The sequence below is a fragment of the Oryx dammah genome, unplaced genomic scaffold (genome assembly GCF_014754425.2).
Source record: "Oryx dammah isolate SB20612 unplaced genomic scaffold, SCBI_Odam_1.1 HiC_scaffold_28, whole genome shotgun sequence".
Classification (NCBI taxonomy): Eukaryota; Metazoa; Chordata; class Mammalia; order Artiodactyla; family Bovidae; genus Oryx; species Oryx dammah.
In genome coordinates, this window is record NW_024070212.1 from 55,971,231 (window position 1) to 55,983,768 (window position 12,538).

Here is a 12,538-nt window from a genome sequence, read left to right on the forward strand (position 1 = left end):
TTGGAATTATAAACTAAAAAATAATTGTCCAGAGGAAAAAAGCTTCCTCAAGGGTAGCAGTAGTTTTTCACATTAAACAGGTCCAACAAAAGATTTATTGCTGTGTTAGAATTCATTTCTTTCAAACCTCAAAAAAAAAAAAAAAAAAAAGTGAACTTTTACTAGCAGAAATTCTTCGAAGAGCTAGAAAAGGAATTATAATTGTATGTTATAAAGACAAATGTAAATACCATATATAATCCACTTTCATTCCTAATTTTTGCTTATCATATAAACAAATGAATGTAAAACTCACCCTAAAATGCTAATTTAAATGGTCCACATTCACATTAAGCTCTTGTTGATGTGAGGCTTAAGATGAATGCTTACTCTGCTCTAGCTGTTTAACATTTCTTTTCTTTCTCTATACTTGATGACCTACCACATTCCTCTCCAGAGTGTTTTCTAAACTTCTCCACTCTCCTCCAGCCAGCAAACCATTCCTGTCCTCCCCCTTCTCTGTCAGGAGACCCTGGATTTTGCTTTCTGAGGGACTGAGTTCCCCTTTGCATTAATTATATTCCCTCTCCACTGCTAAGGCTGTTCTTCCACAACTTAACCTTTTCTATCCCTCGATTTTATCTTATTTGGCAACAAACAGCAAATTATTATCTTTTTTTTTTTTTAAGTACGAGACTTTCACTGACGCTAATTTTTCCTAAAGTTATTGTCCTTGCTCACTCTTGCACTAATGAGCTCTGTGGAATACTTTATACTCATTGGTCCCACATCTACATCAACAAATCATTTGTTAATCCTCATACATTTCCCCACCTACTTTATTGAAAAATTTATTTTTGAAGACTACACAAATGAGAGGTCATGAAATCTAATTTTTTCCCTTAGTTTTCATCTTGCTAGATATACTTTCCATGTTTGTATTGCTATCATTCCTCCCCCTTCTGAAACACAATGCTCTATTAATTCAGAAGTGAAAAAAAAACAGATAAATATTAAGTATTTCTGTGTTAAGATAGAGGTATAACTGAAGGAAGAGTCTTCCCTCATAGTTCAGTTGGTAAAGAATCTGCATGCAGTGCAGGAGACTGGGTTCGATCCCTGGATCAGGAAGATCCCCTGGAGGAGGGAATGAAAACCCACTCCATCATTCTTGCCTGGGAAATCCTATGGACAGAGGAGCCTAGTAGGCTACAGTCCATGGGGTTGCAAGAGTTGTACATGACTTAGCAACTAAACCACTACATAGCCAAAGGGTACAGAGGTGGGTACCAAGCCCAAATGAGTATAGAAGCCCTGGAGACCTGAAAGGCTTTCTGGAGATGAATCCTTGTTCTTCTATTTGTTGGTTGTATGAACCTAAGTTTACCCATTTGTAAAGGGGAATAAATAACCACCCTGCAGGATTGTTATATGGATTAGTAATAATAATAATAATAATAAAATAAAGCAGTAACAGTTACTTAGATATAGTAGGTATTTAGTAAGTAGAAGCAGTTATTGAATTCAAATGGACAAATACCACTTTTTTCTTAAATTCCCCACACTGCATGGCTTGTAGGATCTCAGTTCCCCCACCAGGGATTAAAACGGGACCACAGGCACTGAAAGCACCAGATTCTAACCACTGGATCACCAGGGAATTCCCTAAATTGACAGATATTCATTGGGAACCTGATATGTGCTAAGTATTACACTGGTGATATTAAAAACAGCTGCTTTTCAAAGAATTTATAATCCTAGAACTAAACAGCACATGTCATGAAGAAGTTAAAATAGCAATAAAATATTAATAGAATTGTCCCAAGGCAACATATAATTAGTTGCAAATTAATTTTATATGCAGCAGTTTCTGTGGGATTGAGTAGGAAAGAGAAATCACCTCATGCTAGCCAGGATTTAAAGGTGGTATCTCAGTTGACACTTGAACATGATTTGAGCAGGTGTAGGAGAGGCATGGTTAAATGAGGTAAGTCTTAAGGCACGCATCATAGCATAAGCAAAACCCAAGTGCAGAAAGGGTTACCGGATGTTGAGAGGAGAGTAAAACAATTGCACTTTGTTATTTTTGGGCTTCTTACTCTGCACAACTTTTAGAAGTAGCACTAAGCAATGTGGTTGGAGATAAGAGGTGGTAAATAAGAGACATAAATACCTCAAAGCAGTGTTTTGAAGCAAAAAACAGAAACCTCAGTTCTGCTCTGTAATCGGTGTCTTTTCTAAGACTTGAAATATCCAAGACCTCAGAAGAGATAATGAACTGTATAAAATAACATATCCATTTTAATGAATCATGTAATATTTAGTTGAAAGTTATAATAAACACTTACTTGTATCTAGATCTAAGAATGATCTGAATTTTTTTTTTTCTATTTGTAGGGCATACCAGGGCCACATGGAAATCCTGGGTTACCTGGATTACCAGGTCCAAAGGTGAGTGCTTTGAATATCATGTGATTTTTGGCGCATTACTAAAGAAGGTCTTTAACTTTTAAAGTCAACCTAGGAATATTAGGGATCTCTGTCATCTCCAGAGCATGAGTCTTCAGCAAGATTGTCACAGGGTGACAGATGGCCAGGTTCCTTGAGAGCCCACCACACTTGGATTTATAAATAGCTAGTGGTAAAGGCAAGCATGGCCCTGCTTTGATATTCCAGTCTTTGTTGTCAAAATATGATGGCAATATATGGAAACCTCTGCAGTGTACAGATTATGATTTGAGTAATTTACCTTAAGTCAAGACTATTTTAATATATAAAGAGTGAGGAAATAAAACATCATTTATTTCCCTGTTTCATACTTCTCTAATATTTTCATTTGAAAAAGATCTATGAGGATAATGCTTATAGGATATACTCATATTTTTATGAAAACAACTAACCTGGAAACCTGTAAAAATATGAGCATACATAGTTGTGTGATAGTAGTGTGACAGATAGTAGTATGCTGCTGCTACTGCTGCTGCTGCTGCTAAGTTGCTTCAGTCATGTCTGTAAAACAGATGGAAGTATATATACCAGGCTGGTTACCTTCATAGCAGGTATGGAACTGGAAATATAAGTAAATATACATATCTATACACACACATGTACATGTGTATGTAAGCATTAGGATTTTGGTTGCCAGTAACATCATGAATATTTCAGGGTCATTAATAACCACTCTGCTTATTAATTATCTCACTCAAAAGTAATCAAATAGCTGTTACCGTACAGATATAGATTAAGATAGGATAGAGCTTAAGGACACAGGTTTTGGAGTCTAACTGATTTGGATTCAAGGTTTAGCCGTCTTGATTTGTATATACTGTGTTTAGTCGTGTCTGACTCTTTGTGATCTCGTGGACTGTAGCCTGTCAGGCTCCTCTGTCCATGGAGATTCTCCAGGCAAGAATGCTGTAGTGGGTTGCTGTTTCTTTCTCCAGAGGATCTTCCCAACCCAGGGACTGATCCAGGTCTCCCACACTGCAGGCAAATTCTCTACCATCTGAGCCACCAGGAAAGCCCCTTGATTTGTATGACTAGAAACAAATTACTTGCTTTGCCCCTTTAAGCTTAATTTTCTTCTCCAAAACAGGGAAAACCATAGTATGTCCTCATAGGGCTGGAGTGAAGGCTAAATAAATTGTGAGCAAAGCCCTTAACAGAGCTAACACGTCATAAGTAATACCATTATTAATAAGTAATAATGACTCCCTAAGTTTCTCATCACTCTCAACAACTTTTTGAGTTTAATAAAATGTCTCAGAAAAAAAGCTTTTAACTACTGGATGTGTACTAGATAAAAGACAAATGCCTTCTCAAGAAATTAGAATTTTGTTTTTAAATTTGTGATTCTCTAGCCCCCCAAGCTTTCTCTGGGGACTTCAAGGATTTTAGACTAGTGGAAGGCTAGTGTAGCTGTAAAGACCCAGCTCATGTTTCTCCAAGAGCTAAAGTCCTAGGGGACTTGCCAACCTACTAACAGCCTCATCTCCACAACTCGACGGAAGACAGAATAGAGGTGGGGTTTCCACATGGCTTGTGTCATCCTTCTCTTTTCCTGCCTCAGTCAATAACAAACATATACCTGAAGAAACAAAAAAGATGGAGAATAGGGTGGGGAGAGATGACGGAAATAGTGGAAAGCCTTTGATTTCATTGACTTCTTAAAATGTGTGTACTTAGGAGAAAATACTTGAGAAAATGACGTCTGTGTCTAAAAATTACCTTTGTCCAAAGATTAAAAACCAAGTATTTTTCAGTGTTGGCTAATATGAGTGTGTGCCTTCAATAAAATGTTCTAGGAGAGATGAAGTCTTAATCTCAAGATTTCTCTTTAATATCATACCTAGTAATATAAATATAATTTTGACTATAACTATTTACCAATAACATATTTTATGAACCCCTATATTAGGGATTTTGTAAGCTCTACTTAAAATTTGCAAGCAATTAACTGAGCCTCTTGGGAACTTAATCATATAAACCTGAATATTAGTCTTAGTTTATATTTAAATTTAATAATTTGATAACTATCTTTCAAAATAGCCAAAACTGACCATGATTTGTTTTAACTGCACATATTTGTGGGGACAGTAGATTGGACTTCCCTGGTAGACGGTAAAATGTCTGCCTACAATGCAGGAGACCCGGGTTCAATCCCTGGGTTAGGAAGATCTCTTGGAGAAGGAAATGGCAACCCACTCCAGTATTCTTGCCTGGAAAATCCCATGGATGGAGGAGCCTGGTAGGCTATAGTCCATGGGGTCACAAAGAGTCGGCCGTGACTGAGCGACTTCACTTTCACTTTTCACTTTTCACTTTCAGGCATTGGAGAAGGAAATGGCAACCCACTCCAGTGTTCTTGCCTGGAGAATCCCAGGGACAGGGGAGCCTGGTGGGCTGCCGTCTATGGGGTCGCACAGAGTCGGACACGACTGAAGTGACTTAGCAGCAGCAGCGGCTTAGCAAAACTAGTAGTGTGGTTTATGAAACCAATTTTCCTAGGTATTTAACATTTTAAAGTAATACACACTTTAAAGTAATCAGGATTAATAGAACATTCAAGTTTTATACTTTGTAATCCTCTTATAGTATTTATTCAAGACAATGCAATAAATATGCAGATTTCATGCTCTCAAGGATAAATTTTGACATGTAATCACAGGATTTATTTTCCTTCAAGAACAAAGATCCCTTTTAGGTTAATGGGTTTTACAGTATTAAGACATTTTCAGAATTTTTCTCTTTTCAGTTATTATTTAGCAGGAATAACATAGAATTATTGTTCTCTAAGAAAATTGTATAAAAAATCTTGTCACTTGTATAAGAAATTACACATTTCAAAAGCAGTTACCTGAACCTTTAAAAAGATCAAATTAAGATAATTGCAAGTTTAGAAAGATTTAACTGCAATGGAAAATGCAGTGTATTATGAAATGTTTATACAATCATATTTGGATTAATATATTTTATAAAAATTGTTAGAACTGATACCAACCAGACAGGTTTCTTGGCCTTGACCAGTCAATAGAAATTTCAGATTCCTTATGTGGGGTGAGGAAATGGGTGTGTTCAGGGGTTGGACCAGAGGGTTGGCTTAGACGTTTTCTCACCCCTTTGGTGGTGTTGCGTATAGTGAAAAAGTGAAAGTGAAAATCCCTCAGTCATGGGCTGTACAGTCCTCATGGACTGTACAGTCCATGGAATTCTCCAGGCCAGAATATTGGAGTGGGTGTAGCTGTTCCCTTCTCCAGAAGATCTTCCCAACCCAGGGATTGAACCCAGGTCTACCACATTGCAGGTGGATTCTTTACCAGCTGAGCCACCAAGGAAGCCCAAGAATACTGGAGTAGGTAGCCTATCCCTTTTCCAGGGCATCTTCCTGACCCACAAATTGAACTGGGGTCTCCTGCATTGGAGGTTGCATATAGAGGTATATGCAATGCATTGCTTTTGCTCTGACCCCCTGTTTTGGCTCTCAGCTCTTCAGAAGTGGCAGTTGGGTGTTGGGTTTTTTTTTTTTTTTTTTTGGTCTTTTCATTTGTTTGTCCAGAGATGCAACTTTTACTGAAAATATCATATTTATTATTTGTTACATAAAATAAAAAGTCTATGTCTCTTAAGAATGAATATACCTTAAGATAGTATAGAACTATGTTCTATTTATGAGGCTATTTTAAAGTTTATAAGAATAAAGCTTATTTTGCAAACATACTCTAGATTGATGCAAAATCTAGCATTTTATTTTCTGTTATACTTTTACAATTAAGTTAGTATTTACCATAAAGGACAAAGAATGTAAACTTATCTTTGGTGGTTCTCAACTCTGTTCAAGCAGAATAAGTTTTCACATGTTTGTCTTCCTTAATAGATTCTGAGTTATTTGAATGCAGGGGCCAGATCTTATCCTTCTTTGCCTTTGTATCTAGCCCAGTGCCTAGCATGTGTTGGGCATTCTATAAATGTTAAACTGAAGTAATAAACAGACAACATTAGTAATAAGGCATTGGCATCATAAAGGAATAAGAACTGGCACTTACTGAGCATCTAGCATCAGTTGACAGTATTTTACATATGCCATCTCATTCAATTAAGAGTACTATTCAGAGCAGGCTTTATTACCTTCTGCTTTCCATAGAAGAAAACATATTCAGAGAAGTAAGTACTTAACCAAGGTAACACAGTTTAACTGGCATCAGAATTAGATCTGTTTTACTCTTTACCCTATACCTATTTGTCTCTACTAGCATAGTGAGTGGTTCACTATGAACCTTGAAACAGCACCTTAAGGAGGAAAGATGAGGGTGGGGTAACCTAGTGTAATTAAAGACTTTCTGAATTCATTTAGTAATAGTCACAAAATATGTCCATTCCAAGATTCCAGCTAATCCTTTGGATGCTAATAATATATAAACACCATAAAGAGTGAAACTGAACTCTCATCCCTTAGAACTGTGTTGTTAGATTGCTAACTAGTAGAAGAACAAAATGCCACACAAAAATTTTGTGGGTATATAACATTTTTCAGCAATATTAAGACTAATTTAAAATAGAGGTAAACTACTGAGTTCTTTAGCTGAAATCAGTAGACTTCTGCTAGAAATATTGTCTTTCTAAGAAAAAAATCTTTCTAAAAAAATATCAAGTGAATTCTGCTTCTCTGTTTACTAGAGAGAATGAGTTTTTTCTTGCCATCAAATACCATCTAGGTCCACAGTTCATCATAATTACTTATTTAATATAAACTTTATTTGCAGGGTGCTGGAAATTCTTATTACTATTAATTAATACATGGTCAATTATGCAGTGGATCTTTGGACATGAATCCAAATGAATTATCTAGATCTTCTACTTACAGTTCTAGTCCAGGCAATCTATTTTTGTCCAGATAATTTCTTTCCCAAAAATGCTTCTTAAAGGCTACTTAAAAACTTTCCATGGATGTTAATTAGTAGCATATATTACTTTAGTCAAATTCAATAGCTCCTTCAAATTTAATCCCGTTCAGTGAAAATATCTAACCTTAGTAAGCTCTATTAACAGTGTCCTGTTAGTATTGGCTTGGCCAAAATGTTCATTTGGGATTTTCTTTTAAGATCTTATGGAAAAATCTGCAAGAAGTTTTTGGCCAACTCAATAATATTAAATGAAATGCTATTAATTAATAATATTAAATATTGAATTCCAAAGAGTATATCTTTGTGCTATACTTTATTTCTGGTTTTGGCCCTCTGTTCCCATGTTTCTGTCATGCTCCCATTTTCCTTGCTTGTGAATTAAATAAATATGTTAAGTATAGATGCTGACCCATTCTAAGAACTTTTTTACAGAGTCAGATTGCTATGAAGAGTTTTCAATCCAACATTCTGACAATGTAAAGTATGATAAAATGTGAAGACTGAGGTGCTCCTGTTGTTCTATACGACATAAGGACCTTTATGTAAAAGACCAGACAAATATGACAAATACATTAAATTTTTTTCCTTCTAGCCATCAAAGACTATTAGGGTCACATCAAAAGGATTCAGAAGGCCATCTGAAAAGCTTCTACTAGTCAAGGATTGGTATAATTTGAATATCATTAAGAATATTAACTGTAGTGGATTAAGTCACATCAAATATCTCTAAATCCCTTTGTAGCTAAGAACAGAGAAGCCCTCATTGGTCACCTTTAGAGGATGCTAGGGAATTGCATCTATGAGATTGTATATTCAACAATTCAATTCAAATCTGACACTAACTACCCCAAGCTAGTGTCAGACTCCACAGATTTAGAGGCTCAATCCCACATGACTCCCCACATTTGAGATGCTAACGGAACACTTATGCCTGGCTGACTATGTGTCCAGGGCTTCCCACAATCTCTTCCTTTCCCAGGTTTGATATTTTGCTGGAATAGCTCACAGAACTCAGGAAAACATTTTAATAAGGCTTACCAATTTATTATTAAAAAATAGAACTCAAATACCTGAAAGGTAGAGATGCATAGGGCAAAATATAGAGAGTAGAAGCCTAGAGCTCCCATGCCCTTCTCAGGTACATTATGCTCCCAGTGTGTTCACCTACTGGAAGCTCTTGGAATGTCGTTAAGAGTTTTTATACTAAATCTCTACCACCCCCTCCTGTCTCTGGAGGTGGGGGAGGAGATGGGGCTAAATTTTACTACCCTCTAATCACTTGTTTGCCTTTCTGGTGACTAGCTCCCATCCTGAAGCTATCTGGCTCCCTCTCTCCAGTCACCTCATTAGCATAAGCTCAGATCAAAAAGGGCTTGTTATGAATAACAAAAAGCACTCCTACAACTCAGGAAATTCCAAGGGTTTTAGGATCTTTGTGCCAGGAACCAGGGCCAAAGACAAAATGTATACTTTTAGAATGTGGTCCACTGGAGAAGGGAATGGCAAACCACTTTAGAATTCTTGCCTTGAGGGCCCCATGAACAGTATGAAAGACAAAAAGATAGGACACTGAAAGATGAACTCCCCATGTTGGTAGGTGCCCAATATGTTACTGGAGATCAATGGAGAAATAACTCCAGAAAGAATGAAGAGATGGAGCCATTTGTGCATGTGACTGGTGATGGAAGCAAGGTTTGATGCTGTAAAGAGCAATATTGCATAAGAACCTGGAACATTAGGTCCGTGAATCAAGACAAATTGGAAGTGGTCAAATAGGAGATGGCAAGAGTGAACATCGACATTTTAGGAATCAGTGAACAAAAATGGACTGGAATGGGTGAATTTAACTCAGATGACCATTATATCTACTACTGTGGGCAAGAATCCCTTAGAAGAAATGGAGTAGCCATCATAGTCAACAAAAGAGTCCAAAATGCAGTATTTGGATGCAATCTCAAAAATGACAGTAAACCATTCAATATCATGGTAATTCAAGTCTATGCCCCAACCAGTAATGCCAAAGAAGCTAAAATTGAATGGTTCTATGAAGACCTACAAGACCTTCTAGAACTGACACCCCCAAAAGATGTCCTTCTCATTATAGGGGACTGGAATGCAAAAGTAGGAAGTCAAGAAACACCTGGGGTAACAGGCAAATTTGGCCTTGGAGTACAGAGTGAAGCAGGGCCAAGGCTAACAGAGTTTTGCCACGAGAACACACTGGTCATAGCAAACATCCTCTTCCAACAACACAAGAGAAGACTCTACACATGGACATCACCATATGGTCAACACCAAAATCAGACTGATTATATTCTTAGCAGCCAAAGATGGAAAAGCTCTATACAGTCAGCAAAAACAAAACCGGGAGCTGACTGTGGCTCATGAACTCCTTATTGCCAAATTCAGACTTAAATTGAAGAAAGTAGGGAAAACTACAGACCATTCAGGTATGACCTAAATCAAATCCCTAATGATTATATCTACTATTGTGGGCAGTAATCCCTTAGAAGAAATAGAGTAGCCATCATGGCCAACAAAAGAGTCCAAAATGCAGTACTTGGATGCAGTCTCAGAAACGACAGAATGATCTCTATTCGTTTCCAAGGCAAACCATTCAATATCACGGTAATCCAAGTGTATGCCCCAACTGGTAACGCTGAAGAAGCTGAATTTGAACGGTTCTGTGAAGGCCTACAAGACCTGCTAGAACTAACACTCCAAAAAGATGTCCTTTTCATTATAGGGGACTGGAATGCAAAAGTAGGAAGTCAAGAAACACCTGGAGTAACAGGCAAATTTGGCCTTGGAGTACAGAATGAAGCAGGGCAAAGGCTAATAGAGTTTTGCCAAGAGAATGCACTGGTCATAGCAAACACCCTTTTCCAACAACACAAGAGAAGACTCTACACATGGACATCACCAGATGGTCAACACTGAAATCAGATTGATTTGCAGCCAACGATGGAGAAGCTCTATACTGTCAGCAAAAACAAGATTGGGAGCTGACTGTGGCTCAGATCATGAACTCCTTATTGCCAAATTCAGACTTAAATTGAAGAAAATAGGGAAAAGCATTAGACCATTCAGGTATGACCTAAATCAAATCCCTTATGATTATACAGTAGAAATGAGAAATAGATTTAAGGAGCTAGACCTGATAGAGAGTGCCTGATGAACTATGGAATGAGGTCCGTGACATTGTACAGGCGACAGAGATCAAGACCATCCCCATGGAAAAGAAATGCAAAAAAGCAAAATGGCTGTCTGGGGAGGCCTTACAAATAGCTGTGAAAAGAAGAGAAGTGAAAAACAAAGGAGAAAAGGAAAGATATAAGCATCTGAATGCTGAGTTCCAAAGAAGAGCAAGGAGAGATAAGAAAGCCTTCCTTAGCGATCAATGCAAAGAAATAGAGGAAAACAACATAATGGGAAAGACCAGAGATCGCTTCAAGAAAATTAGAGATACCAAGGGAACATTAAGATGGGCTCGATAAAGGACAGAAATGGTATGGACCTAACAGAAGCAGAAGATATTAAGAAGGGGTGGCAAGAACACACAGAAGAACTGTACAAAAAAGATCTTCACAACCCAGATAATCATGATGGTGTGATCACTCACCTAGAGCCAGACATCCTGGAATGTGAAGTCAAGTGGGCCTTAGAAAGCATCACTATGAACAAAGCTAGTGGAGGTGATGGAATTCCAGTTGAGCTATTTCAAATCCTGAAAGATGATGCTGTGAAAGTGCTGCACTCAATATGCCAGCAAGTTTGGAAAACTCAGCAGTGACCACAGGACTGGAAAAGGTCAGTTTTCATTCCAATCCCAAAGAAAGGCAATGCCAAAGAATGCTCAAACTACAGCACAATTGCACTCATCTCACACGCTAGTAAATTAATGCTCAAAGTTCTCCAAGCCAGGCTTCAGCAATATGTGAACCAAATGCTCATGCTGGTTTTAGAAAAGGCAGAGGAACCAGAGATCAAATTGCCAACATCCACTGGATCATGGAAAAAGCAAGAGAGTTCCAGAGAAACATCTATTTCTGCTTTCTTGACTATGCCAAAGCCTTTGACTGTGTGGATCACAATAAACTGTGGAAAATTCTGAAAGAGATGGGAATACCAGACCACCTGACTTTCCTCTAGAGAAACCTGTATGCAGGTCAGGAAGCAACAGTTAGAACTGGACATGGAACAACAGACTGGTTCCAAATAGGAAAAGGAGTACGTCAAGGCTGTATATTCTCATCCTGCTTAAGCTAAGTCACTTCAGTCGTGTCCGACTGTGCAACACCATAGATGGCAGCCCACCAGGCCCCCCCGTCTTATATGTGGAGTACATCATGAGAAATGCTGGGCTGGATGAAGCACAAGGTGGAATCAAGATTGCTGGGAGAAATGTCAATAGCTTCAGATATGCAGATGACACCACCTTTATGGCAGAAAGTGAAGAAGAACTAAAGAGCCTCTTGATGAAAGTGAAAGAGGAGAGTGAAAAATTTGGCTTAAAGCAATACATTCAGAAAACTAAGATCATGGCCTCTGGTCCTATCACTTCTTGGCAAATAGATGGAGAAACAGTGGAAACAGGGGCAGACTTTATTTTTCTGGGCTCCAAAATTCCTCCAGATAGTGATTGCAGCCATGAAATTAAAAGACGCTTACTCTTCTGAAAGAAAGTTTTGAACCAACCTGGACAGCATATTAAAAAGCAGAGACATTACTTTGCCAACAAAGGTCCATCTAGTCAAGGCTATGGTTTTTCCAGTGGTCATGTATCCATGTGAGAGTTGGACTATAAGTAAAGCTGAGTGGTAAACAATTGATGCTTTTGAACTATGGTATTGGAGAAAACTCTTGAGAGTGCCTTGGATGCAAGGAGATCCAACCAGTCCATCCTATAGGAAATCATTCCTGAGTATTTATTGGAAGGACTGATGTTGAAGCTGAAACTCCAGTACTTTCGCCACCTGATGCAAAGAGCTGACTCATTTGAAAAGACCCTGATGCTGGGAAAGATTGAAGGTGGGAGGAGAAGGGGACGGCAGAGGATGAGATGGTTGGATGGCACCATTGACTCGATGGACATGAGTTTGAGTAAACTCCGGGAGTTGGTGATGGACAGGGAGGCCTGATATGCTGCAGTCATGGTG

The 12,538-nt window shown here is 38.1% G+C and overlaps 1 protein-coding gene across 2 annotated transcripts in view; it reads left to right on the plus strand.

Moving 5' to 3' along the window:
• The window catches only part of COL24A1 (collagen type XXIV alpha 1 chain), a 392,623-nt gene that overhangs the window by 45,268 nt on the left and 334,817 nt on the right, over window positions 1-12,538 (plus strand). For both annotated transcript variants that reach the window (XM_040232413.1, XM_040232414.1), the window contains exon 6: window positions 2,377-2,430. In XM_040232413.1, coding sequence (XP_040088347.1) covers window positions 2,377-2,430 — 54 coding nt within the window. The remainder of the gene's footprint in view (window positions 1-2,376; window positions 2,431-12,538) is intronic.